This window comes from Oreochromis aureus, linkage group 3 (genome assembly GCF_013358895.1).
Source record: "Oreochromis aureus strain Israel breed Guangdong linkage group 3, ZZ_aureus, whole genome shotgun sequence".
Lineage (NCBI taxonomy): Eukaryota > Metazoa > Chordata > Actinopteri > Cichliformes > Cichlidae > Oreochromis > Oreochromis aureus.
Genome location: NC_052944.1, coordinates 58,878,928 through 58,906,571, shown reverse-complemented (window position 1 = coordinate 58,906,571; position 27,644 = coordinate 58,878,928). Strand labels below are relative to the sequence as shown.

At 37.4% G+C, this 27,644-nt stretch overlaps 4 protein-coding genes and 1 long non-coding RNA gene across 5 annotated transcripts; 1 reads left to right on the top strand and 4 right to left on the bottom strand.

The window, feature by feature from the left end:
* Nucleotides 1-631: 631 nt before the first annotated feature.
* Nucleotides 632-9,435, top strand: LOC116317740. Its single transcript, XM_039605914.1, has 15 exons — nt 632-975; nt 2,660-2,854; nt 2,943-3,172; nt 3,290-3,390; nt 3,548-3,686; nt 3,879-3,959; nt 4,307-4,354; nt 4,485-4,610; nt 4,709-4,879; nt 5,906-6,021; nt 6,247-6,575; nt 6,975-7,153; nt 7,311-7,483; nt 7,825-8,039; nt 8,521-9,435. Exons 1-15 carry the CDS (start codon nt 855-857, stop codon nt 8,766-8,768), a joined length of 2,472 nt encoding a protein of 823 aa, XP_039461848.1. The 5' UTR covers nt 632-854; the 3' UTR covers nt 8,769-9,435.
* Nucleotides 9,436-10,603: 1,168 nt separating this feature from the next.
* Nucleotides 10,604-14,492, bottom strand: LOC120435793. The gene is made up of 6 exons (XM_039605929.1): nt 14,088-14,492; nt 13,433-13,566; nt 13,159-13,306; nt 12,396-12,644; nt 11,466-11,736; nt 10,604-11,355 (listed from the first exon to the last, which is right to left on the bottom strand). Exons 1-6 carry the CDS (start codon nt 14,444-14,446, stop codon nt 11,161-11,163), a joined length of 1,356 nt encoding a protein of 451 aa, XP_039461863.1. The 5' UTR covers nt 14,447-14,492; the 3' UTR covers nt 10,604-11,160.
* Nucleotides 14,493-19,309: 4,817 nt separating this feature from the next.
* On the bottom strand, nt 19,310-21,335 carry LOC120435841 (mitogen-activated protein kinase kinase kinase 2-like). The gene is made up of 2 exons (XM_039605985.1): nt 21,251-21,335; nt 19,310-19,959 (listed from the first exon to the last, which is right to left on the bottom strand). The coding sequence occupies exons 1-2, from the start codon at nt 21,314-21,316 to the stop codon at nt 19,522-19,524; spliced, it is 504 nt and encodes a 167-aa protein (XP_039461919.1). The 5' UTR covers nt 21,317-21,335; the 3' UTR covers nt 19,310-19,521.
* An 11-nt stretch (nt 21,336-21,346) lies between these two features.
* LOC116317742 (probable receptor-like protein kinase At5g18500) lies at nt 21,347-23,789 on the bottom strand. Its single transcript, XM_039605988.1, has 8 exons — nt 23,573-23,789; nt 23,454-23,489; nt 23,073-23,120; nt 22,897-22,940; nt 22,517-22,781; nt 22,132-22,324; nt 21,900-22,032; nt 21,347-21,450 (listed from the first exon to the last, which is right to left on the bottom strand). Exons 5-8 carry the CDS (start codon nt 22,647-22,649, stop codon nt 21,418-21,420), a joined length of 492 nt encoding a protein of 163 aa, XP_039461922.1. The 5' UTR covers nt 22,650-22,781; nt 22,897-22,940; nt 23,073-23,120; nt 23,454-23,489; nt 23,573-23,789; the 3' UTR covers nt 21,347-21,417.
* A 10-nt stretch (nt 23,790-23,799) lies between these two features.
* Nucleotides 23,800-24,465, bottom strand: LOC120435865. Its single transcript, XR_005609980.1, has 4 exons — nt 24,422-24,465; nt 24,188-24,223; nt 23,984-24,093; nt 23,800-23,874 (listed from the first exon to the last, which is right to left on the bottom strand). It is a non-coding gene; the product is annotated as an uncharacterized LOC120435865 (long non-coding RNA).
* Between the last annotated feature and the right edge of the window lie 3,179 nt (nt 24,466-27,644).

Genomic DNA, 27,644 nt, shown 5'->3' with positions numbered 1-27,644 from the left:
ATTGTTTTGTATATGTTTCAGCAAATGGACAAGCTGAAAGCTTACGAGCAGCCTGCATCCTTTCTCTCGCTGTTTTCTCTTTTCTATATTGCTACTGTTGAGATATTTTGTATGGAGGACCACAAGAGCCACGCGCATCGAAATAAAAAATTCTGTGCTTAATTTTAATAAACTGATTTTTAAAATGCTTTTCAGTCTTCATTTCAAAAAACATTTTCGAATTGCACTTTAATAAACTGCATTTCAAAAACCTTTTTCGAATTGCACTTTAATAAACTGCATTTCAAAATCCTTTTTCGAATTCCACTTTAATAAAAACATTTTCGAATTGCACTTTAATAAACTGCATTTCAAAAACCTTTTTTGAATTCCACTTTAATAAACTGCATTTCAAAATCCTTTTTCGAATTCCACTTTAATAAAAACATTTTCGAATTGCACTTTAATAAACTGCATTTCAAAAACCTTTTTCGAATTCCACTTTAATAAACTGCATTTCAAAAACCTTTTTTGAATTCCACTTTAATAAACTGCATTTCAAAAAACATTTTCGAATTGCACTTTAATAAACTGCATTTCAAAATCCATTTCCCTTTCCTGTTCGCTCAGGGATTAACATGTGGATTAGCAGTTGGATTAGCAGTTGGATTAACAACTTCATTTTAAAAATCCTGCTGCTATTCAAATTAGCCACACCGTGGGATGTAAGGAGCTCTCTGATTGGTCAGACAGCTGCCCGCTTTATTCGCTGTTACGCGCACGCTTTAGGCGCCACAGTGCATAATGCACACTGTTGGAGAAAATTAGCGGTGCTTGTGCCAGGGCATTTTGCCTGGCCCGTCTGTAACCTGAAAATGTCCAACATATCACGCATATTGAGGGACATTGCCAGTGAGATGGAGCGGAGGGCAGAGACTGTTTCGTCGACAGAAGGACTGTCATCATCATCCGCGCGATCAAGACACCCTGTTGATGGTAAAATGTGTTCCATATATTCATGTACATTTAGGCTAATGCTAAAATGCTAATGCATTGTTAAAATGTTCAGTACTTGACTGAAGTTTTTAACCTTTGGCTTGTGCTGACTCATTAAAATCTATAGTAGAAGCGCTAGCTAGCTATCGATCCAGCAAATATACCAGGTCAGAACTACTCGCGGCACAACTTCAAAATAAACTGTAATCAGGCCGATGTCATGCTATTTCTGTATATATTATAGCTCTTGTCATTTTCTTAAAAGTGACAAATATAGATGAAATTGGTGTAAATAAGCACATAATTGCATATTTTTAATCAGTAAAAAAAAGCTTATGACTTTTTTTTTGGAACAGATGACTGTGCTTGTTTCTTAGTTATGTCCATGCTCCATCTCGCATTTCGATTTCCCTAATGCCCGTGCGTCTTAGGCTACGTCCACACGTACACGGGTATTTTTGAAAACGGAGATTTTCCGTTTTCGTTTTAAAAAATAATCCTGTCCACACATAAACCCAGAAATTAAGGAAAACGCTGCTAGAAACATGCCAAAGCAACAGGTGGCGATATATTCCTAACCGTGTAGAAAAGTTGGCCAATCAGAAGTCTAGAAGCCTCGGTGGGAAATAGTAAACAAAGATGGGGCATAGAAGCAGGACCGAGTGGTATGTGTGGAGGGACAGTAACTGTGTGTGTATATGTAAGCATTTAAACACTTCAGAGAGTAACAGTAACAGTACTGTAGAAATTCATTTCACCAAAACAATAACGTGGCGCACAGTGTGACGTCAAAAAAGGCGCACACCTTTGACGCTGCGTTTTCCTCGTCCACACCTAAATGCAAAAACGGAGTTTTCGAAAATATCCACCCTGGCAGGCGTTTTTAAAAATCTCCGTTTTCAGTGACCGAAAACACCGTTTACGTGTGGACGAAAGGTGCAAACGCATAGAAAAATCTGCGTTTTCAAAAATACCCGGATACGTGTACATAGCCTTAGGTCTGCGTCTCGGTGCTTCATTTTTTTTTATTGTGACATGTCCCATGTTTAGTGCGCTTCCTCCTGTCTTGTCAACTTTTTACTTTGTCCCAGCTATGTACCCTTTGTGTTTCGTTTTCCCTCGTCACCCTCATGTGTTTTTAGGTCTGCTGTCATTCATTCATTGTTATGTTCACCATGTCTCCATGTTTCCACGCATTCATGCCAGCTTTTCATGTTTAAGGTTTATTTTCCTAGTTCCTCAGTTTATGTTTAGTGTTGTGTCAAATTGTTTTCCCTAGCCCTTAGTTTTTTATTCTTTATCAGCCAAAAAGACTGCTGGCTTTTGTTAAGAATGTTTGCCTATATGTGTGTGCACTTGGGTCCACTACTTTGCACTCTACACGGTCTGCCGACCTTGACAAGTAGTTTCTTAAGCTAGCTAGACTAGTATTATTGGGGCCTACTGTTTTTAACCAATTATTAAACTTGCCTGTCTCCAGATTTAATGTAAACAATTAAAGTACATCATACCATTTTGTCTGTACTTTGTCATATCAAACTTTTGTTTTTGATCTCATCAAACGAAAGCAATTTTCAGTAACTCTGAAACTTTCATAGGAATTTAAATAATACATTAAATTACCACAGAACTTTACACAGTGCATTTGAAATACAATAACATATCTTTTGGTTCTTTCTTCCAGCTGAAGTGTGCAGAATATTTGCCTCATATGGTAACAGGGTCCCTGGCAACCCTTCCATTGCTGCACGACGTCGATCTACATACACAAGATCTTATTTCTGTTTGTCCAACATTGATCAGACTACAGCACCGACAAGAGAAGAAAAAGAATTTCTTAGTGCTGCTGGCCTTGGGGAGCAAAGAATTACCTTTTTTGGTAATTTGTTATATAATAGTTGTTGGTTGATGAGCCACTGTTTTATCCCCTCAAAAATATTTGTAATTCCCTCAAAATTGTTTTACAGGTGATGAAGGCAGTGCAGAAGAATTTCGAAGTCATATTCTGGTTGCCTACCCAAAACTAAATGGCTGTGGAGGGTTTGAGCTTTTAAAAGTTTCTGGGTTAACAAGGAGCAAAAAGCTCTCTCTGATACCTTGCCCAAGGACAGGGTATACCATAAAATCTGTCAGGATACATATCAAACAGTCCCTCATCTACATCCGTCCGATGCAAAAGAACATCGACACAACTCCTGTAAGTCATAACTTACACTAAGTTATTCTGTGGAGATACTGTTATACAGATAATGTTCTTTGTGTTCTGTGTGTATAATAAAGACAAGCAATAACTCACAAAAACTTCTAACAATAGGTTGAACATCAGACTGGCGGTTCTGGTCCCAAGGAAAAATGTCTGACGTGTTCAGAAGAATTCTTTTTCAGTGAACTGAAGGATCATGTCAAACACTGCAAGTATGCACTATGCCTTATCTGTATTATACATATTTTTGTAGATTGAATGTCCAATTTTAATGTGGTCCTCTGTAATTTAATTTCTTTTTTTTACTTCAGTAGCTTTTTGGAAATATTTTGAAAAATTTAAATGCTATGTACAATCTGTTTTCTAAAGGTCTCCAACTGAGATCGACACAGCATTACCTGACATTTGCCATCCAGTGAGCCCTGAATTTCCAGTCCAGACTAGTCCAGATAGAGATAACTCATCCTCTGAAACAGGAATCATTGACCTAACAGATGACCAAGTTATGGTAAACACATATTTTATTATATGTTATATTTAATTTTTCTTACCTGTTTGTGTGTGTGTGTGCGTAAAAGAGATTGCTGATAAGTAAAATCTCATCATAGTATACTTGATTGTGTTTAAAACTCTAAAAGACATTACATTGATGTTTAACGTGCGCATAAAAAATATTTTTCTTTGTCTTCTTTCTCTTCAGGAGTCTTTGGATGAATGGAGAACCATACGTTCCCAGCAGGATCAAGAGTACCAAGACTGCTTGCTTGCAGACCAAGAAAAGGTACACCTCAAAAAGTCTGTAAATTTTAATGTTTATTCTACAATAGGGAGACGTAGTTTTCCAGCAACACATATCCAGCCTTGTTTGTATGGGCTAAAATTGTGGTCATAAATTATTTTACTTGTAAATTACAAATTTAAGAATCCAATCAGAGAACAGATGGGTTTGGCTGACGGTGGGGTGATTTACTGACCTTTTTGGTTTACAAGGTTACAAAAGTCAGTTCACAACTATGCATTTGTTTTACAAGTACAACATATTTATGAGCATGATTTGAGCCAAAATGTTTGTTCTGCATCTGAGGAGTTGGAAAGTTTGACTTCCCTTGTTTCTTATTTTCATCACAGTCTGACTTACAGAAGAAGTCCGCTGAAATGGAAGAGAGACGGATAAAGGTAAATGTTCAGAAATAACGTTTTAGAGATGACGAATAAACCAAGGGCATGAGAAGTTCCATCATTACAGGTTGGTGCATCCATTATTACTTCACTGATATGCTCAGAGTTGTTTTCTTTCTACTTTCAGGCCATATCTGAGAGGCAGTTGAGACTGACTGGTGTTCCAGAGCAAGCTCATGGCATACCACTCAGATTTAAATACCCTAGCGGCATTACCAGAACAAGGCGATTTGTCCTAACTGAATCCATTCAGGTTAGTAATTTGTTCACTTCATCATACACACTCCAACTAATTTGAAGATGTTTAGGTTAGGAAAGTTGTTGTTTGATTTTTATTTTCTGTTTGTGCAGATATTGTTTGACTTTGTTGGAGAACATGAAGATGCCACAGAATATTTTCATATTCAAGATGCTCTCTCAGTAACTAGACTCAACAGCAACATGTCTGGCACGTTTCTGGATAATAACATCATAAGGTCACAAACGCTGTATGTCCACTGGATTCAACCTGAGTCTCCAGAGGTGAGAGCTGAGATTTGTTATTGTTTAACATTTGCGGTTAGACTACACAGTATGTTTATTTTGGACTTTAAAGCGCAAAGGGGGAAAAATATAAAATACAATATGAATATTTAACTACGACAGGGCCTTTATCCAATCCTCAAAGATGCACAGAAAATAAGTTCACTCTCCAACTGGGGAGATTCTGTCATCCTCTATGTAGTAGGTAGGTTTATCTGAGAAACTTTGGAGTCAGACATAGCCACAAACTGAGCTACCTCCACGGGACAAGACTTGGCTGTCCGTCTGCATCTAAAGGACAAAAGTCACATTTTTTGGGGTGTCACTCTTCACCATTTCCTCAATTGTTTTAAGCAAAGATATCTTGTATTTATTGAAAATAGTCTGCCAATAGAACACTTGAAAATTCTCGAGATGCACTGTTTAAAAACAAGTATTTATATCTCACTGAAATGTTACTGTGTAGCTGAATATCTCGCATTTTAAGTGTAATGATACTATTTTGAAAAGAAAAAAGACAAATATAATTTGAAAGATTTTGAGTTTTTGAAGTGGGATGTGAAACGTCTTCAAGAAAGTTAAAGAAATCACGCTGCTTTTCTTTCTAAGCTCCTTATGCAACATTTACAGTGATGTTATTCACAATAATAATAGGTTAATATCTACATATGGGTTTTAAACTTTTAATGACACTTTGTAGCACTTTAACAAATAACAATGTTGTCAGTGGCAAGTTTATTGATTACTATATACTGATTTTCTACTGTTCCATACCTTTCAAAGCTATTTATACAAGATGTGTCATTCATCCACTCACATCAGCAGTATTTCGAAAATTATTGATCTAACTTGTCTATATGTATCTATGATCCGAGAGTAATTTGGGGTTATTATTTTGCCCAAGAACGTTTTGCATATAGACAGGAGCAGCCAGGGATCAAACCAACAACCCTCTGCTTACTAGATGCGTACTTCATTAAAAGGATGAAAGTATGCAGACACTTTTCTCTTTCTAACTCTTTGCAGTTTGTTCCTGCACTTGATTACAATGATCATCAAGAAGCTCCAAGCTTTAACAACCAGTCTTGTTCCCCATTGATTGTTTCTTCTCCTGCTCATGGACGATCTTTCTCTCCCAAGAGGTATGTTTGCATTTGTTAGTTGTTAGTCACATTTCTTTACCTAACATGTGTGGTGATGCAAACTTTTACAAAAAAAATATCTTTGCCAGTTTAGAGTCAATTACAAAAAAAATCTCTGTAGTGGTAACTGACTTGTGTTTAGTTCATGTCACTGGATTAGAGAATTACTAACAGTGCATGTGCCGAATTTGTCTGTATTATGTCACATTTTGTATCTCTACACAGGGCTGACCTTAAAACCATTCTGAATGGACTTCAGGCGAAAATTGATAACACTTCATGCCCTACGAGTAATCAGATCAACATATGCAGAGACTACAGTGGCAATGTCCACAACATAATGAAAAGTACCCTGCAGGCCTTCAGACGGCGACGTTTCAATCCTGCGGCCAGATTGGATGTTGTTTTTGTTGACAGTGAAAAAACATCTGAAGGTGCAGTAGATGGTGGTGGTCCCACAAGAGAGTATTTGAGGTTGCTGATGAAGGCCATTCATCAGTCTAACATTTTTGAAGGACCGGAGAAAGACAAGAGATTGACCCTCGACACTCATGGTACACCAATTAATTTATTTTATTTATTTATTTTTATAAGTAACATTTTAATATAAAAATTAATTATTTATGCTATGATAATGTTTGATAATGACACCTGATATTTGAACTGTATTTGATTTCAACTGTCTTTTCTCTCTGTAATACATTTTGCTCTGTGACACTTTTGTGAATTGATGAGCAATTTTTATTTCTATGTTCACCTGTTTTCCTAAGGAGAAATTCAGACATATTTTGGGGGATATAATGTCATCACCACATCACAAAATAATTAGACTTGCATCTCAATGGGGATACATACTTGAAATATCTGACCAGAAAACAGAACTAAGATTGAATTTTCTGTATGTGATGACACGTTTAAAGTTTGATATTTTATCAATGTTATTCCTTTTACAGCCTTGGAGGGGAAACTGTACACACAGATAGCGCGAATGATATCTGTGTGTGTAATTCATGGAGGCGTGGCACCTAATTTCTTTTCAGACAGATTGTTTAATCAAATCTGTGGGAAACCTAGCCTTCCTGCAACCTTGGAAGAAGTGGGTGATTTCACCTTTCAGGAAAAGCTTTTGGAGGTGAGTCCTAAATTATGTGTTCAGGGGTAGGGGTTGTAATTAAAGTATAACTGGCTCTCTGGAACTGCTGAAATCTATAAAAAATGTATCATTTGCAACTTAAAAAACATTAAAAGCATTTTCATAATTACTAACCATTTTTTGATTACTGTTAAAGATTAAGAATGCAACAACTGTTGAAGATGCGAAAAAGGCCATAGAGAAGGCAGAGGACAGTCTTGCCATTGTTGGGGCCTGGAGAAACATCACAACACTGAGACAGAGGGATGCTCTGGTGCAGTCTGCTGTTGACTTCTTCCTTGAGGGCAGATTAAATGTGGCTTTGCAACAGTAAGTATTACGTTTTTTCTCAATCGCTTTGGCACTGTTCCCCACAGCAGGAATGAAAATATATTATTTATACAATCTGTGCAGATAATTAAGAGGCCAACAGGCCAGTCACACTAAATACAATTTGGCACACTTTATTTGTTATTCCTTTTCAGCAGTTGAAAAGGTTTGTGGGATAGTCCATTATTTATTTGATAACTGCATTAAGTGTAGTGAAAGTTAAGTTTTGAAAGTTACTGTTCTGATGTGGGAATTATTTCAAAGTGATTGAGAAAAACAAAATATATATTTTAGATAGTTTTGACTGGTGTAATTTTATCATGTAAAATTGATGTGTTCAGGTTCACAGAGGGCTTCAACACCCTAGGCCTCCTCCAGGATATTAGGGCACACCCTGATTTATTCCGTAATCTGTTTGTGGAGGATGTGGAACCTTTGAAAGCTGGTGACCTGTCAGCAGTATTTCAAGTCAACTTTTCAACACCAGGAACACATAAAAGAGAGATCGAAAGCCAGACGATATGCTTCTGGAGAGACTGGCTCATTGATGTAGAAGGTACAAGAAATTATTATTACAAGGTCTGTTCTGTAAGGTACTGTACATGAATTTGTGCCCCCACAATTGTAGGATACAAATTATCATGACTATGATGTTGTCATTGATAGTCATTTTTAGGAAGAATAGAGAAAAGCAAATACATTGTTTTGTTGTACTCTGAAAAAACATTTCAAATGCCTAACTGTAACAGAACCATGGCAGACCCGACCATGTTTCCGTGCTTTTCAGCATCTTTCTTTATTCACTCTTGGTTGCTATCACTTCACACACACACACACACACACACACACACACACGAACACTTTCCAGTTTGCAGCTGAACACTTTGCCAACAGCAACGAAGAAATGACAGGACCCAGGTCCGATTTTATTCTGGGAGGTGTGATTGTGGATGCCGCTCTGGTGTCTCTGCGTTCCCTGCAGCTACACCGCAGACCACGCCCCGCCACACTAACACTAAACTGTTCATTTATTTTAGATGGAGAATGTGCACCTGTGACCTTGGAGAATGTCCTGGAATTTGTTTCTGGATCCTCTTCAATACCCCCAAATGGCTTTCTTATGCAGCCCACAATAGAGATTCTTCCAGAGGATTCTGGCAAGATTTTTCCTGAGGCAAATACATGTAACATTGTTTTGAAATTGCCAGTGCACAAAGAGTATGAATCATTTAAAGCACAAATGTGTAATGCTATACTCTGGGCACCAACATTTGGCATGGCATAGATGGACACCATTTACATTGTCCATTTTGAATACTTTACAGTGCAGATTTTCAGTTATTGCTTCTAACTATTTTATGTTTCATATAGCACTATTATGAAAGCTATGATTGTAAGATTTAAAGTAATAGTTCAACACTTAAATTCAATACTTTTGTGTTGTCGAAGGTTTGAAGTTTTATAGACGGGTATCAACAGAAAGTAGAAGTAAAAAAGCAAGACCTACATAACCAGCCTTTTTGTAGTCAGGACAGTGGTTGTCCAGTTACTATTAAAGTGAAGCTTTCTGTTTTAGTTTGTGAAAGTCCTAACATAACTTGGTGTATTTAAACTGTCATTGCATCCCATGCTGTTTGTGCTTAAATGCACCATGTCTTTGTATGGTAGTTATTTACCATGTAAAATATTTAACTTTCAAAATGTTTTCTTAAAGCCAACAAGCTTGGTTGTTGTTAAAGGTGTATTCCCTCATTGGAAACATCCAATTGCTGTTTTTGAATTGCTAAATTCAACTGATGTTATGGAAACAATTTGAAAATGTCTGTTATGCATCTTCACATATTTCTCAAAAGGTTGTACACCGCATCACAGTGTTCTCAAAGAAATTTCAGTGTTGCTATTTGTATAGTTATTTATTGTTCAAAACTATTTTAAATCCAAGGAAATAAAACATTTTTTGGGATAATTACAACTGTCTTGACTGTCTTCATCTGGAGTCAGAGCAAAACTTCCAGAGAAAATGGCATCATGATGGTCAACAACTGAGGTCATCAAAGTCTTACAATTAAAGCTTTAAAAAATACATGTGGATATGTGAAACAGTTGCCATTGTTTGTCATTCTAGAAATTGCTGCTGATTCTGAAACTTTGGTATAATTAAATCAAGCTTCTATGAATTTTTAAGAAACTTGTAAAATTTCAAAAAAAAATAAAATAAAATAAAGACTGCTCAGACTAAAAGGAGTAGGTAGGTTACACTCAGAAAACTAAATGGCATTTAAAGATGGCAAAATTGTCAGGGTCTCTGTGCCTACCCGGTTGGCTCAGTATGGCTACATGTTTTTTTTTGTTTTCATTTTGTTCCTGCTCTCTCCCTCCCTCGGCCTGGGTGGAGCTCACCTGTGGGCTCCTGCCCTTGGCCCACGCACCTGGCTCATCACCTGAGAGTGTTCCAGTTCCTTTATAAGAAGGCAGCTCTGTGTTTCTCCTCGCTGGACCGTTGCCGACTCTCATCAGCTCAGTTTACTCTAGTGTTTTCCTCAGCGATCTTCCTATAGTAATCCCTTCATGTTTCTGTGAACAGATTCCCTGGACCAACCCCTGTGTTACCTGAGCGATCGAGTGTGCGAGGTTTGGAGTAAGCTATCGTGTTTCCTGTAAAATCAAAAAAGTGTAATAAAATAAAACTTATTTTCAAATTTTAGTGTGTAAGAATACAAAACTGCAAACATGAACGCAGATTATGTTTTGTCACTCTTAATTAACTGAAGCCTTTCATTTAACTACCAGATAAACAAATTGTTACTCTCTTTCTGGCCAGACACTGCTATCAAGTTGTTAGTATTTAAAAAATAAAAATGCAGACATGAGTGTACATTAGTTTTTGACTGCTGGTGAAAATACTGTTTAATCTACCAATAACTCTCACATAACTAACATAGACAACCCCTAAACATGTTTGTACTCTCTGCTCATATTGTGAACATGTTCATATGAAATCATTACTTGCTTTGTAAATAACTTATTTTAATATTGAATTATATTAGTGCATGTTATTAGACAGACTGCAAATAGGGTGACGTGGACTGCAAATGGCCCCTGGGATGTGAGTTTAAAACACCTGTTAGAAACCATGGTTGCCAAAATCATTTTAATTCACTATCTACATGCCAACTGATCACATGAGCCATATACCAGCAATGATACAACAATATAAAGAAAAGAAGAAAGACATTAAACTACAAATTATTTCAGTTTATGTTCTTGTGAAGGACAACAAGTACATTTAGAAAGCATGTCAGTTTATGTGAAAATGTAATTAAGAATTTGTTTTAGAACACTTAGCAATAGAAGGTCGAAATAAAAAAAAAAAGGTTAATGTCATTGTAAAAAACCAATGCATAGCAATACGTCAAAGACATCTGGCAGAGAAAAATAGAATTTTTCTTAAAAAAGATGGGGTCTTGCACACAGACATGAGAACTTCATTTTGATACATGAAACAGCAGATATTGAAAAGTGATAGCCTTTCGTGGATTTAATGAAAAACAAAAATGCTGTGTGACTGAATTGTTAATATGACCCAACATTTTCAAACACTTATTTGTAAATTTATGATGATTTCAATTCCTTTAATGCAGGAAAAACCTCCTTGCTTTGATGTACGTGCTGGTGAATCACCTGTCCATCATTGCTCTGAGAAGCGAAACAGTCTCAATGTAAACTTGTAATGCCTCTGTCAGTGGTACATTTGAACTTGGAAGTGTTGCCAGTTCTGCTGCCGACAGGGCACGGGGAAGCTCCAACTCTGGGACATAAACTTGACTTGACTCAGGTGGCCCTCTCCAGTTAATTACACAGTCTTGAGGTGCCTGTAAATCCAGCATCATTCAGTATTGTTTATTGTATTTTCTATGGCAACCTCTTAAGGTTACACATTTTAAAATATATCACGGGCACTGTAGTCATTGAAAACCATTACCTGACACAAATGTGCTGTGTTTCCATCTCTTTCTCTGCTCAACCACAGCTGAACAGGAGATTGGTTCCGCGCTGATCTCAGTGAGTGATTGTTCCATGCTCTCAGAAACTGTTGCAGATGTGACTGGATATGTGGCATGTAACACCTGTGCAATGCATATAGGTCTGTCTCCTTGTCTGGACTGAGCCATCCCTCAGCTTCAAGGCGAAGAAAAGTAGTGCTGAAGAGATCAAGGACGTTGTGAAATACATCTCTCCATAGTCGCTCAATTCTAAAACCATAAGAACAGTTAATTAAAAATCCCTGAAACTACTTATTACATATAATAAAAGACTTTAGAACTTTTCATATAAACTGTGGAGTATATATAATTGAGGTTTAACTTCTACAATTCAAGATCCCTATCACACAGTGGTCACTACAGCTATTCAAAGGCTGTTTTCTTGTATTTGTGTCAGTGTTGAATGTATAGCTGTACATTAACCACTAAATTGGACACTAATGTGTCACTCCATGTCCAATTCAAAAGTCAAAACGTATGTTGTCAACCTAAGTGGACATGTAAAACAGTCTATGAAAATTACATGTTTAAAGACATGAAGTTGATTTTTTTTTCCATGCATAAAGATGAATAAAAAGTACTTAAGGCAAGAAATACTGATTGACATTTACATAATTCATGTATGAAAGGGTTAAGGTAAGGTAACATATACATGCATTTGAAAACAACATCCAAAAAAGGCACTTCAATTCCAAGATTTTGTTAAACTTTGGATACAGGAAGTTTCTGTGTTAATCAAAAAAATGTTATGATGTACGATTTTTTATAATGTGTCAAGATTAAAAATATACAGTTAATCATTGCATAAATTTTTGTTTCAGTGACTTTAGAATATATTACATCAACTATTCTAACATATAGTCAATCACCTCTGATTGTGGACACTTCTTCCAGCAATGTGAGACCTCCTGTTGAGCCCACAGTGGGCCACCATAAAGCGTGCCACCAGAATGTTTTCCCCTCCTTTGTCTGAACGGACTCTAGAGGGGATACCATAATGCTGTACTGCAGTCATGAAACTCTCCAGGACAGTTTGGGCTCTGTTGTTGTTTGTAGCAGTGAGGTAAACAATGAGTCTGGAAAATCCATCAATGCCACCATGCACAACAACTCTCCATCTGCAAAAATAAAAATACTGTAACTTGAACAGACCTTCCAGAGAGACTGTAATTGTTGAAATGCAAAAAATAAACAGAAGTTGCTGAGAATGTCAGCTCTTGTAAATGCCCTATACATATTAAGGATGCAGAAAACACTACAGATGCAGAAAGGATTCTGAATAATTTAACCAACTGATTAAGTCAATGAAAGAAATGCTCGGTCTTAATTTTAAATAAATACACATATCATATCAGCTTGTTGATTATGGGGACCCATGTTTTGTAATAGTTATACCAGTGGCATTTAAACAACTTAGGTTTCACACAGGATAAGAAGTTTACAAACAAGCAGGAGTCCTTAATGGAAAAGCTTGCTCTTAATTTGCTGCTTAATTTGTTTTTCAGTTCTTAAAAAGAGGACTAATGACAGAGGAGAAAATCCACATTACATGAACTCCCACTTCCTATATACACATAGATTTCAGGATTTTACTGCTTTTAACATTTTTTTTAAGTCTTTAAAATGTTCTACCTTATAAGCTTATGGTTGCCGTCAATGTGCCACATGCTGTTTGGAGCAGGAACAAAGTAACGCCGTCGCCGTATGGTTCGCAGTGAGAACCTGCGCATCTGTGTCCCCTGGGGATCCACACGTCTTAATGATGCCAACACTCTTCTCCCTATGAAGAGACAAAACAGTTATAATTCACTTCAAAAGTTAAACAATCAACATTATCTATTTGTATGCTAAAATATTGAATGGTACTACTGTTGATGTTTAACAAAACTATACCGATCCATCATACTTGTAACAAAGATTTTTCTTGATCTTAAGTGACCCAGTATCATCTTATATCCAGTGTTGGGATGGTGGTGATGAATATCAGAGACAATAATATCCAAGTCTTCATCACTGACACTGTTGTCCAAGTCCTTGCGTCTGAGTACACAGAAAATTACATGTTATCAGAACTGCAGCTTTAAATACAGAATAAAAAACTAAATAGATACTAAATAGACTGCACAGAGATTACTCTGACTATAGTTTCAGTGGACATAACTAAATATGACGTAAGTATAGAAAATAAGAATTTAGGCAAACCCCATGTTGTGTAAGGTGTGTATCACCTTACAGTGTAGCTCCTTAAGGCCGTGGGACAAACATTTAGCTATAAACTACTTAAACTGCACTTTGTTACACTTAATCAGCAACAGTAATATTGTTTACAAGTGAAACGTACCACATCAACCAAATGCACAACATACTAATGCATCCATATGGAGGACCACAAGATTTTGAAATGCAGTTTATTAAAATTAAGCACAGAATTTTTTATTTCGATGCGCGTGGCTCTTGTGGTCCTCCATACCATCCCCTTCTCATCAGTAGAAAACGTAGTTTATAAATTCAAAATGTAGCTTCCAACATTACACCACGTTAGCTAACTCGAAGTTTCTTACCTCAGTCCCCAGCAGGCAATCCTGCGCTGAACAGTTTTTAAAGACACACCCAAATGTTTCGATATATCCTTGTGCGGCATTCCGAGGGAGAGTTGCCTCTGTAGCTGTTTTCTTTCTATGTCAAAACGCGGCAGAGTATAACCATTTTCCCGTATTAAATGCTCCACCTCATCAAACTTAGCCCAAACACTGTCCTCAAAATGGTGGCTTAAAACTTCAGCATTTGCCCTTAGCTGGAGTAGTGTGGTCAGAGCATAGTTAAAATCAACAGAAACGGTCCCTTCTACATAGTCAGCTAATGAAATTAGAGCCTCTATTGTACCTCTCCATCGATCGTTTAAAGTGGTTTCTTCCATCATATCTGATTACACACTACCTGTCTTCTTCTCCACTGTGGAGCCTAAAGCGTGCGCGTAACAGCGAATAAAGTGGGCAGCTGTCTGACCAATCAGAGAGCTCCTTACATCCCACGGTGTGGCTAATTTGAATAGCAGCAGGATTTTTAAAATGAAGTTGTTAATCCAACTGCTAATCCAACTGCTAATCCACATGTTAATCCCTGAGCGAACAGGAAAGGGAAATGGATTTTGAAATGCAGTTTATTAAAGTGCAATTCGAAAAAGGTTTTTGAAATGCAGTTTATTAAAGTGGAATTCGAAAAAGGTTTTTGAAATGCAGTTTATTAAAGTGCAATTCGAAAATGTTTTTATTAAAGTGGAATTCGAAAAAGGATTTTGAAATGCAGTTTATTAAAGTGCTATTCGAAAAAGGTTTTTGAAATGCAGTTTATTAAAGTGCAATTCGAAAATGTTTTTTGAAATGCAGTTTATTAAAGTGGAATTCAAAAAAGGTTTTTGAAATGCAGTTTATTAAAGTGCAATTCGAAAATGTTTTTATTAAAGTGGAATTCGAAAAAGGATTTTGAAATGCAGTTTATTAAAGTGCTATTCGAAAAAGGTTTTTGAAATGCAGTTTATTAAAGTGCAATTCGAAAATGTTTTTTGAAATGAAGACTGAAAAGCATTTTAAAAATCAGTTTATTAAAATTAAGCACAGAATTTTTTATTTCGATGCGCGTGGCTCTTGTGGTCCTCCATAATTTTGTGATCCTGATATGTATTTTTCTGTTGTTGTTTTTAGACTTTTCTGCAATGTCATCCGACGATGATGAAAGGAGTATCCGACTCTGGCTGTTTCTTATGACTGTACCAAAAATACTTTTTTTTTTTTTTTTAAAGAGCATTAAAAATAAATGACGAAAGTACAACTTATTTATTAACTACTGTTCACCTCTTTCATATTAAAGAAGTGTATTTTTTGCTACACATATTTTATTTGTGGGCACTGAATAGACGCTGCTTTTAGTATAATTGCCACCTAAAAAGATTTAGTAATTTACTGGTTAATTACTTATGTTCAGTGTAAGAGGTGGGTGATCAATTAGACTATTTTTGTTACACTTAACCTTTCAAGATACGATGATAATAACATTGTTCAACAAAGGCTTAAAACAAAAGGAAATCAGCTGTGTACTCAATTCATATGGGCATAAAATAAGGTAAGTCTGCATTTCAACAGTTTCCATGACAACTCTCTAAAATTACAAAACATGCAGTTGTCCTTTAATATAATGCAAGTCTGTGTTGTCTTTTAACAGTGAGAGGCATCTGAGACGAGTTTTAAAACTTCTAGGGTTGAAGCGAAGATGCCCCCAACGACCTTTTACTGAAATCCACAAAGCAGTGGAGGTAAGTGTTAAAACATCAGTGCAAAAAATACATATTTTCCTGAAGTCTGTGTTAGGAGCTATTGTTGAAACAATAAATGTTATTTTCTGTAGTTATTTAAAAAAGCCCATTCAATTAATTGTTTGTTTGTTTTTTAGAGTGAGATGAAACAGTGGTCTCCTGAACAAGGAATCAGGGCAATGGTAAAGCGGGTAAGGGATGTCAGAGGAGTGCGGCCTTGTTACAGGTTGGTTTCCATAGTGTGTACTCAATATAATCAAGTATTTTCTTGTTTTACTGTTGAGCTCAGAGTAAAATCTATTGTTACTGTAGAGACGATGTTGCTAATATAATGAGGGATATGGATGCAAGTGGTCTTCAGAGGAGATCTCCTGGAAAGAAGAAAATTCCCCGTCGGAATTACATCAGCCGTGGTCCAAATGACACCTGGCACATTGATGGTATTTATTTTATCTTTTCAATTAACCTTCCTGTCATGTTTTGATGTTACTTCTGTCGAAACAAATTGTAATTTTTATTTGTTGTTTCATATAGGCAATGATAAACTGAAGTTCTTTGGAATGTGGATACATTTGGGGATTGATGGGTAGGTCTGAATATGGCATTCGCTACTTAATTGATTATATTCAGATATAGTACAAAGTTGCTTCAAGATAAGGATGTGAGGTAAACTGAGGTGTTATCTCTCCTGAGTAGTCTAGGGCAGGGATGGGCAACTCCAGGCCTCGAGGTGCCGGTGTCCTGCAGGTTTTAGATGTGTCCTTGATCCACAGCTGATTCAAATGGCTAAATTACCCTCACAACATGTTTTGTAGTTCTCCAGAGGCCTGGTAATGAACTAATCATTTTATTCAAGTGTGTTTACCCAGGGTGAGATCTAAAACATGCAGGACATTGGCCCTCGAGGTCTGAATGGGCCAAGCCTGGTCTAAGGGACCAAGATAAAGTATGAATAGTGAAGGAGGATTCAAGATGGCATTTTTTAAAGGTTTATTTCCTGCTAGTCCATTTCAGACTGGCAGTTATTTCAGGAGGGCCAAGAACAACACAACAAATAAAACATCCCTGATATAAAGTAAACAGAATTTAACTCCAAAGAAAATAAAATGTACAATTTACGATAACCTACCTAACCAACACAATAAACAGGAGAATACAAAACAAAAGGCAGCTCTCTCCTCGCATCAGTCTGAACACAGTCAAGGGTCACATTCAATTCCAAAGGCATGTAAGCCTACATAACTATGGCAGTCAAAATGGCCGGAGGAACCAGAAACAACGCCTAGACAGAATACAATGGAAAACCAGAATACTCTTGGGGAATGTAACAAAAACCAAACATATTGCCAAAACATGATTAAATCATATGTACGAGTGGCCGCTTTTCAATTTCTCTCTTTTCAGATTTTCCAGGAAGGTTCTATGGCTAAAGGTGGGCACATCCAACCGCAAACAAAACTTTGTGGCCAGATACTTTTGAGGCTGTTCAAGAACAGGGTGGTATGCAATATACTTAAAAAGGGGTTAAAAAAGATTACATTTTGGTTATAAATTTATTTTTCATCATTCACTAATTATCTTCAGTTTGTGTCTTTAGGCTGTCCTCAAATGATTCGGGGGACAGAGGAAAGGAGAACCTTGTTGTGGGTCAAATGCAGATGGCATTTCACATGCGAGATCTTGGGAATCAGGCATGGAGGTGCTTCAGAATGGGGACATCAGTGCACAACCAGGTATGTCTTTAAGCTGGTAAATGACTATTTCTAAAGTAACAACCTGACAACAAAACTGATAATGTCATGTTTATGTTGTTTAGAGAGCTGAATGTTTTAACAGTATTTTAAAGCGGACATGGATTAAGAAATGGCTGACAACATTTGAGGTAAAGCAAATCTTTCACCTGTAAAACCTAATAACAAAGACTAGCCATCAAAATTGCGCTAAACATACGATGGATTAGTTTATCTGAAAACACTATGCTGGAATTTTTTTTTTTTTTTTACATCTGTACCTTTTCACTGATGAAATGCTCACCTTCACAACTTATGTCTTTTTCAAAACCACATGCTTAGGCCATGATGGAGTCTGGGATCCTTGAACTGGACAATCCTGTGCACATGTAAGTCAATATTTTTAGACATGAAAAATGATCAAGCAGCAGTATGAAAGTATGTGGTCTAGGAATGCCTTTGTTTTTGAGTACTGATTAAAATTAGCTTTTACATATTCTTCCTCAAAGAAGCAGATGAACATATTAACTTTTTAATTATCCTTTTCATAGCAACTGCTTGCAGTACTCACACTTGCCACTGCTTCAAAGAGACTTAAAAACGGAGCAAACAGTTTGGAACACCCATGACATCCGCAAGCAACGCAATGCACCAGGTCCATTTGGGAAACCCGACCTTCTGTTTACCTCACCACCTCCTGGTATGTCATTTGAAAGTCTGTGGGGTTTTTTTTTTTTTTTTTTTAACTTTCATTAGTTTACTTTTACTTTAATATAGCACTCTTCACAGGATAAAACCACAAAGTGGCTTCACAATTATGTAAAACAGACATATAACAGCACAATCGAACATACAGAATAAATACAATCAAGGAAACATAATGATGTAGGGCAGAGCATTTCATGACCTGGGAGCCACCGTTCTGCAAGATCTATTGCCTCTGGTCTTCTGGTGGGACTACTAACAGCCATTGATTAGATGATCACAGGCTGGGAGAGGGAGTGTGGGGTTCTATAAGATCAGAAATGTAGGCAGGAGCTTCACGATTCGGAGCTTTGAAAGTCATTACTAAAATTTTAAAATGATTTTTCTAAAATATACTGGAATCCAGTGTAATGAGCGTAAAACTGTTATAATGTGCTTTCTTTTATTTGTCTTCCTAAGAAGCTTACTTCTGGTACAATCTGAGATTTCTGAATTTCTACTGTCAATACAAATATGGCTTCATATTGGCACCTTTAACTAAAAATTAATCAAAATGTTTGAGTGATATTTACATCTTTCAGTTTCTGCAATAACATCTGTAAAACTGACTGCTTATTATACAGGTTGTAGAACAGCTTTATGATTATTCATTTATTTTTAACATTCCAAAGTGAACATCTTTTCAATATTGTCTTTCATTCGCAGGATATGGCAGTGTGCTGCACATAGTTGACCCAGACCTTTAGACTACGCCAAGCAATTAATCTGTGAGGTGGAAGAGCCTTCACTGGTAGCAAACCAGGAATTCAGAGACATGTGCCAGAACATTTTAGAAAACAGCCAATTTCCCTGCACACCTGATGGTTGCCTTGCTGCATACCTCATGCTAGTCCAAGAGCTGACAACTGCCATGAACAGAAATGCAGTTCCTACACCTTCTACGTTTGCAGAGGCAAATGACATATACATCTTTCTGAAGAGACAGAGGATGGAAGGTGCACCAGTAAACATTTCCAATGACCAATAAAATCATACAACATTGTTTGTTAACATTTATTTATCCTTGTTTACAATCAACAGGTAATTTGAAAACTGTCTGACCAACAAAATGTACAATAAAATGTTGAAAAACAATTGACAAGGTGCCATCTTTCATAATGATTCAGTGTTTCATTTAACACAACTTTTGTTAACCCTAATGTATAACATAATTAACATTGAAAGACTTTTGAACTGCAGACTGTAGCAACATTACCACTTGTAGCCATATCGGCTTGTAAGATCAAGGCCTGACTTGAGAAACTTAACAACATCAGATGCGGAAGGCCTTGAGTCTGGGTCATAGCTCACCAAACCACCAAGAAAACTGTGTTTGTCACTGAGATGTGATAGGGCATGTGGTGGGGTTTTGGTGGCCATTAGTGCAGCCAGTTCTCTTTGTTTTTTAACAGTCCACGGAGCGGACCCCGTCAGGATCTCCAGATATGTGGCTCCGAGGGACCACATGTCTGTCTGGAACGAGGCCTCTTCAAACATCAGTATGCATTCAGGAGCCATGTAAAGATATGTGCCACCAGCTGGACCAATAACCTGGGCAGTGAACTTACTCCCTTGACGAAGCATCACAGTGTCTCTTATGTTTGCCATGCCCCAGTCTGTCAGGACTGCCTTCTTAGAAGGGTGGTGAACCTATAAGGTATACACACGAGAACTTAACATTTGTGAGATTTAAGACAACCTGATATCAAAACTGTCATTCCAAAGACCACAGCTCATAATTGAAAAAAAAAAAAACCCTCAAAGCTTTTAGCACCCAGATCACCCAACCACTGCAGATTTATTCTGAGATTGTTTATTATACCTAACATTGAAATTAACAGATTGGATAATGATCAAACACGGTTTTATAGTCCTGTTCTTTTTTTTATCCCCATTCCACTTAAGAAAGTGGTACAGACTAATAGAACAATAGAAAAATTCAGTTTGTAAAGCCTAAACTTATTACAACATGTTTGGGAATTTTGTAGGTGTGCAACAACCAACATATTAAAGAAACAATGTAAGGCTTCCTACTTAAAAAAAAGTCCTTTATATGAATATACCAGAACAGTTCCTCGTTGAAATGTAGTGTTTAATAGACTGAAGAGAATAAAGTTCAATAAAGAAAAATTCAGTATGGCTTATGTAGAAATGTTTAGCTTATTTTAGAGCTTAGACATGTAGGAATGTTTAGTTTTTTAGAGTTTAGAAATATGTTAACTTAGAATGTAGAATTATTGTAAAGACACTGACACTGCCCTCAATGTAATAAAGGCCTGATTGTGTCATGAACTTAGAAGTAGATTTTATGAGGCCCTCCCCCATTTGAGCTGTGAAACTAAGACAAAGAGGAGTTAATGTTAGTGGAAATTCCTCAGGGTATACTTAGGAGGGGTTTCAACATTTGTGACTTGATAACGGTGGTCTGGAACGGAGATGGGTTTTATGACATCCGGGAAGTCACTACATTGAGACACACACCTGCAGTGCTTTACTTTACGCACCCACACCCACATGCACACTCACTCACGTGCATGAGTGAGTGTGCATGAGTGAGTGCATGAGTGAGTGTATGTGCGCATACCTGTGTGTATACACAGGTATGCGCATAGTCACTCACGAACACTCACGTAGGTACGTGAGAGCGCACATGTAGGCATTCACGTGCTCGCACACACACAAACATGTAAACATGGTGATTAGTTTTATGGCACCTCGTAGAGGGGTTAGAAGGGGTCACTTATACAAAACTGCATGTAACGGACAAAGGAGTTGAGATCTGCAGAGGAAGTCCGGGGTTCTGTACATCTCCTTCTATAAGCTATAATCAATAAGTGTGTATTAATAAAAATATTGTTAATTGACTACTCTGAGTCCCGGTGTTTTTCTGGAAGCCTGACGAATACACGAACTGTGGTGAAACTGCTTTTGCAACACTTACCATGACATTTGCTGGCTTTATATCCTGGTGAATGATTCTCTGTGCATGGATGTACTCTACTGCCATGGATAAGTCCAGTGATATGAAACCGCATCATCCCCTTCAAGCTATCAAGACAATATATAATGGGACCTAAGACCAACAAAGTCAATGTTTGGAAGTGTCCATCAAAAATCCCTGATTGCAGTCCTCTTGTGAAACTGTAAGCAGAGGTGAATGTGTGTGTGTGAGCAAGGTGGCCAACAAATCTGACTCAGTTACACCAGTCCTGTCTGGAGGACTGGACCAAAATCCCTGAAAAATATTGTAAGAATATTGTAGAAGAAAACCTAAAATGTCTGAACTCATCCATGTAAAAAAAAAAGCAATTCTACCAAAATAGTAAAGAAGCTTATTATTAGAAAGTTAAGATTATTATTTTACTAAGTTCATACTTTTCTGGCATATGGCAATTAAAGATCATTTTGTAATTCTAAATGGTTGAAAACATGAGAGAAAAAAAATTAATCAGTCTTTTTATATGTTGTACGCAAAGATGGTTTCAAGTACATATTTAAAGAAATGCCAGCAATAAGAAGTTCTGTTTTAATATGATGGTATTAAGATTATTCACAAAATGTATTCAATATAAAATTATGAGTATTGGTACCTTCACCAAGCAGCTGTCTGTGTGAAGCACTTGCTGCAGGGTTGCGCCATGAATGTATTCAGCTGCCAACAAAAAGCAGGACTCAGTGCGGGCAACTGCCATTAGTCTGACGATGTTGGGGTGAGACAGTCTCCTAATAAAAAAAATAAAAATAAAAAAAATAGAGGCATTACAGCTTGAGGAACAAGCGATTTTGAAAATGAAACAAAAATAAGTGTGTCAAAGTTCTTACAGTGAAACATTTATCTCATGATGAATGTCGCTGTCCTCCATCCCTTGTTGGCCACACACGATCCTTTTAACAGCTGCTGGAGTACCATGAAAAGAACCTCTATATACCTTGCCAAATGTCCCTTCTCCCAGTAGATTGTCCTCGCTGTATGTAATTAAAGCCTCTTCCACATATGGAACACGTGGAAGATACACTTGGGGATAAAAACACAAAGTAACATACATTAACATACAGCTACTGCTAAACATTCTTCTATTAACTGCTGGATTAGTAATATCTAGGTTTACTCCAGGAACTTGAGTACCAAATAGTGAAGAATGAAAACCTTTATTTACAATTTTGTCTGATGATATGATGTTAGCCCTAAATGCTAAATAATGCTTACATGATGGCGACTTTGGAGTTGTGTTGAAGGACTCTGCAAAATCTATCAAAAGCTCACTATTTCCAGCACCTTCAGATAGCTCTTCAGCTCCCTCCATAGCTTCTTTTGCCTCAATAACTGCATGTGGTAACATGTCTTGGCTCACTGCTCCACCTGGACCTAGAGATGACCCTACATTTTCCTCCTTCCTTTGCTTGGACTGGCTTTTCTTTCTGACTCTCCCTGTTTCAAATTCACCTGAGCTGGATGTTTCTGGATGGAAATCCTATGAACACATTCAGCCAAGATATACTTTTTGCAGGGTGCACTGTGAAAATATCCACATTTATGACAATGATAAGAAATTAATTGGTCTGTTCAAAAAGAAGCCATGGTTTTACCTGTTCTGCAACATTTTGTCCTATGAGGGTTTCAGGAAGTTCATCTGCAGAATAAGATGCATATTACAAATGTGCAATGACCAAGCATAGTAAACAAGTGTGTAAAGGTTGGAAATGTAATGCAAACAAAATAAGAAGTCAATTTTAATGATTTAGTTAGATGTCCAGGCATTCACCTAAACTGCAACTTTCATCACCACCCACTTTAGTTACAGGGTCTTCATCTGTAAAATAACACATTAATTGCAATATATCTGAATGCCCACCATAGTCCGTGTACCACAGGGGTGGGCAATTCCAGGCCCCGAGGGCCGGTGTCCCTGCAGGTTTTAGATCTCACCTTGGGTCAACACACCTGAATCACATGATTAGTTCGTTACCAGGCCTCTGGAGAACATCAGGACATGTTGAGGAGATAATTTAGCCATTTAAATCAGCTGTGTTGGTTCAAGGACACATGTAAAACCTGTAGGGACACTGCCCTCGTGTCCACCCCTGGTGTACCATGTTCAATCACACAATCAAAAATATTCAATTTGGTTTGGGCAGGCACACACCTGAGATGGAACTTTGATCATCCAAACACACGACCTCTGTACAAAAAGTAAAATTATTTCATACCATACAAAATCGAGTGCTAGACAGTAGTTAATAGCAATATTGATCACTTTATTACCCAGTTGTCTTCGCCCGATGTATAGTGTTCTTTTCCACAGATGTGTAATATCAGAAACAGTTCTGTATTCTTTGTGGAAATCCTCCTTACTCCACCTGGTCCCGTCAGAATGACAAAGAGTGAACTCACTCCCCTCAGTACGCTCTGGCCAGAAGCGTTCTTTGGCTATGGTAATTAAATCATCATAGGTTTCATGGCCTTGCAGGATGATTCGAGGTGGAGCGTCAGTCCATTATTAACTTCTGGTACCGTCCACACCTTCTCGGAGTTCTTGGTTTCCACTCCATGGGAGCCATTCTGACCTAGCATCAAGGAGAAAAAGCAAAGTTTATGAAAAAATATGCCTTTTTAGACAGTTAATTATTAATATATTGCTGATAGTCATACACATAGCTTCACTTTTTAACTAACCTTCAATAATGATTTGCCATGGTCCAAACGTTTATCATTCAATGGAAATTGCCTTTTCTTTACTTGAGGCTGTAGTAGTTTCTTGGCTTTACCAAAGGCCTCTGCTGCACCTGTAATGGATGAAGTTGAAAGTTAATCAAACTGATCCGCAGAAAGTTCTATATTACAACTGATCTTAAAGCAAAATAATTGGGGTTTTCTTACTGAGAAATTCATTGCCACTTGTTGAAGGAGTGTCATCTGCAATATAAATAGGGCAGTGATGTGAAACATGTGCTTTATAGAATTCTACTACAATCACAGACTACTGCACACTGATCTGCTTTCAAAATGTATTGCATCTATAAATAAAGTGGTTAGTCAATCATAACCTGCTAAGCATATCATGTTATATAAAGGAGATTATTTTACATGTTGTTCAAAAGTATCAAAACCTACCTGATTTTTCTGCTGCCAGGAGCTTTTTACGTTGTTATCAAAGCCTTTTGGGTAATCTCGCCTTCAAATAAAATTTTAGAAAGTAAGGAGTTATAGCTAGACTGTAGGAGCCAAATCCTACATGAGTATCTAACTTTTAAATTGCAATGAAGAAATCCATCTTTTGTCATTTTTTTTTTTAAACTAGGGCACTCCGACAATATCACAAAGTAATAACTATATACGTCTTTTAACATGCATATTAATTAAGAGAAGTAAATAGGAATACCAAACAATGTTAAACCATTAAAGCACGATATTGTCAGGGTTGTTGGCAGTTAAAAAAGGAAATTGCAAGCATTACAAAAACATTTAATAAAGCGTTTGATTACCATTTTCAAGGTCTTTTTCAGCTGCTCGTAAGCTTTCAGCTTGTCCATTTGCTGAAACATATACAAAACAATTACTAAACAGTTTAAATTTAAATCACGTTTCACCACCACTGTCGCTAGCTAGAACGAATTGGCCAGACAAGAATAGTGCTGATTTGGTTTCGTACAAAACTAGATTTCCTTCTTTGATAGGTAACTTTCACAACATTACCGCAACTTGATATCACACAACTGTGTCAAAAATATGAACAAAAGGGAGAAAAAGTTAAACTTACCTTGTGTCGTTAGGAGCCTGGACCGCGGTAAAACTCCGGTGAGGTCAATGACCTTGCGCTCTCCCACTGTCACACGTTGATGACGTATTTGGAAATCAATTTGGATGGGACATGACAACAGCGCCACCTGCAGGAAGATTTTCTGAGACCTGACAATTTTCCATGTGAGTCTGAATTGTGAGTCTGATACCTGACAATTTTCCATGTGAGTCTGAGACCTGACAATTTTCCATGTGAGTCTGATACCTGACAATTTACCATGTGAGTCTGAGACCTGACAATTTACCATGTGAGTCTGAGACCTGACAATTTACCATGTGAGTCTGAGACCTGACAATTTTCCATGTGAGTCTGATACCTGACAATTTTCCATGTGAGTCTGAGACCTGACAATTTACCATGTGAGTCTGAGACCTGACAATTTTCCATGTGAGTCTGAGACCTGACAATTTACCATGTGAGTCTGAGACCTGACAATTTACCATGTGAGTCTGAGACCTGACAATTTACCATGTGAGTCTGAGACCTGACAATTTTCCATGTGAGTCTGATACCTGACAATTTTCCATGTGAGTCTGAGACCTGACAATTTACCATGTGAGTCTGAGACCTGACAATTTTCCATGTGAGTCTGAGACCTGACAATTTACCATGTGAGTCTGATACCTGACAATTTTCCATGTGAGTCTGATACCTGACAATTTACCATGTGAGTCTGAGACCTGACAATTTTCCATGTGAGTCTGATACCTGACAATTTTCCATGTGAGTCTGATACCTGACAATTTTCCATGTGAGTCTGATACCTGAGACCTGACAATTTTCCATGTGAGTCTGAGACCTGACAATTTTCCATGTGAGACTGATACCTGACAATTTTCCATGTGAGACTGAGACCTGACAATTTTTCGTGTGAGTCTGATACCTGACAATTTTCCATGTGAGTCTGATACCTGACAATTTACCATGTGAGTCTGAGACCTGACAATTTTCCATGTGAGTCTGAGACCTGACAATTTTCCATGTGAGTCTGATACCTGACAATTTTCCATGTGAGTCTGATACCTGACAATTTTCCATGTGAGTCTGATACCTGAGACCTGACAATTTTCCATGTGAGTCTGAGACCTGACAATTTTCCATGTGAGACTGATACCTGACACCTTTTTTCCTGAGACCTGACGATGTCCTAAAATGTACAGAGGAGCCGGTGAACGTTTATCTTTTAAAGGTTTTCCGTCAGTTACTCACGAGCTCTCAGCCACGTACCGCCAACACGACCACGGTGAAAACTACTCTGAATGAGCGCGCCGGTTCCGGTGAAACTTCTTTACCGGCTCCAGAACTTTCTGGAGTTTTCCGGACCAGCGGAGGAGCCGAGACTGCTGCCAGATACATTAACCGACATTTGTTTATTCGTTTAGATTTTTAAGGTTGCGAAATTACATTAAAGTAAACATGGTTCGTTTAAATAGCTGATTGATGTCGGTCTTTTTTTCCCAATAAAAAACTAAACTAATCACACGGAAATCGTTCAGTAAGTCTGTGGGCGGTTCCCGTTCGAATAGGAAGTAAACAAACCGCTGTTTTTTCCTCTTCAAACTTTAGTTATAAAACACGCCGCCCCCAAAACAAACAAATGAACTAGAAAGCACTTACAGAAAGGTACCGCAGTAAGAGAATCACTTATAAGTAAAAAACAAAAACAATTCTACCAAAATATGTAATTTACATAGACAGGAAAGAGTTTCATCTCAACTAAATTTTAAAAAGTAAAAGCACAGTGCTCCACTGGTTAGTACTGTTGCCTCACAGCAAGAAGGTTGTGAGTTTGATTCCTGTGCATGTGTATGCTCTCCGGGTACTTTGATTATAGATTTAAAAATGCCACTGTTCCCATTGGCAGTAATGTTTCAAAAATAATGTAACCATCTTTTTTTCCTGGACACCAGTCCTGACATTAATGTCAGTCACATTTCGGCCTCTATGTAATATGTGTAACTACTTCTATGCTTAATATTTACTCTGTGACATGATGATGATGATGATGATGATGATGACAGTGGTGGTGGTGTCCAATGTTTGATGGAATTTACATAAAAATTGTTTTCAGGTTTACAGATTCTGTACAAAGTTATTACGTATGCATGTTACATCTGTCAAATATTTCAATAATTGTAACAACTGTATTTTTTTATGTTCTATGCTTTACATTTTTACAAGTCTTTGGCTTTCTCCTGTGCATCAGTGGCAAAACATGGATTACACCAATACGAACAAAGCAGGTACCAGTCTGTGGCCCGGGGGTTGGGGACTGCTTTTCCAATCAATCAATCAATCAATCAATTGATTGAGCCCCAGTATATTTCAGCTGATTTCAAGTCAAATTATAAGCAAATGGAAATGGAGTGGCATTTAAACTGTTGTTGTATTTTTACTCATTACTCAAAGTGCTTCACATTGCAAGCCACAAATTCTCTGTACATTCACATTCCGGCACTTTATCTAGCTCTCATCCACAAAACAATAAGATCACCAGTTAGCATAATATCCGCTAACAAGAAGTAACACGATGGC

Coding starts and splice junctions, on each gene's coding strand:
- LOC120435793 (XM_039605929.1), bottom strand. CDS start 14,446: ATGATGGAAGAAACCACTTTAAACGATCGATGGAGAGGTACAATAGAG. Junction 12,645..13,158: donor GGCAACCATAAGCTTATAAG/GTAGAACATTTT, acceptor TTATTTTTGCAG/ATGGAGAGTTGTTGTGCATG. Junction 11,356..11,465: donor ACACAGCACATTTGTGTCAG/GTAATGGTTTTC, acceptor CTGGATTTACAG/GCACCTCAAGACTGTGTAAT.
- LOC120435841 (XM_039605985.1), bottom strand. CDS start 21,316: ATGGCAGTAGAGTACATCCATGCACAGAGAATCATTCACCAGGATATA. Junction 19,960..21,250: donor TAAAGCCAGCAAATGTCATG/GTAAGTGTTGCA, acceptor TATACCTTATAG/GTTCACCACCCTTCTAAGAA.
- LOC116317740 (XM_039605914.1), top strand. CDS start 855: ATGTCCAACATATCACGCATATTGAGGGACATTGCCAGTGAGATGGAG. Junction 976..2,659: donor ATCAAGACACCCTGTTGATG/GTAAAATGTGTT, acceptor TCTTTCTTCCAG/CTGAAGTGTGCAGAATATTT. Junction 4,355..4,484: donor TGGAAGAGAGACGGATAAAG/GTAAATGTTCAG, acceptor TTCTACTTTCAG/GCCATATCTGAGAGGCAGTT.
- LOC116317742 (XM_039605988.1), bottom strand. CDS start 22,649: ATGTTACCACATGCAGTTATTGAGGCAAAAGAAGCTATGGAGGGAGCT. Junction 22,325..22,516: donor AACTCCAAAGTCGCCATCAT/GTAAGCATTATT, acceptor TTTATCCCCAAG/TGTATCTTCCACGTGTTCCA. Junction 21,451..21,899: donor CAGACAGCTGCTTGGTGAAG/GTACCAATACTC, acceptor CTCTGCTTACAG/TTTCACAAGAGGACTGCAAT.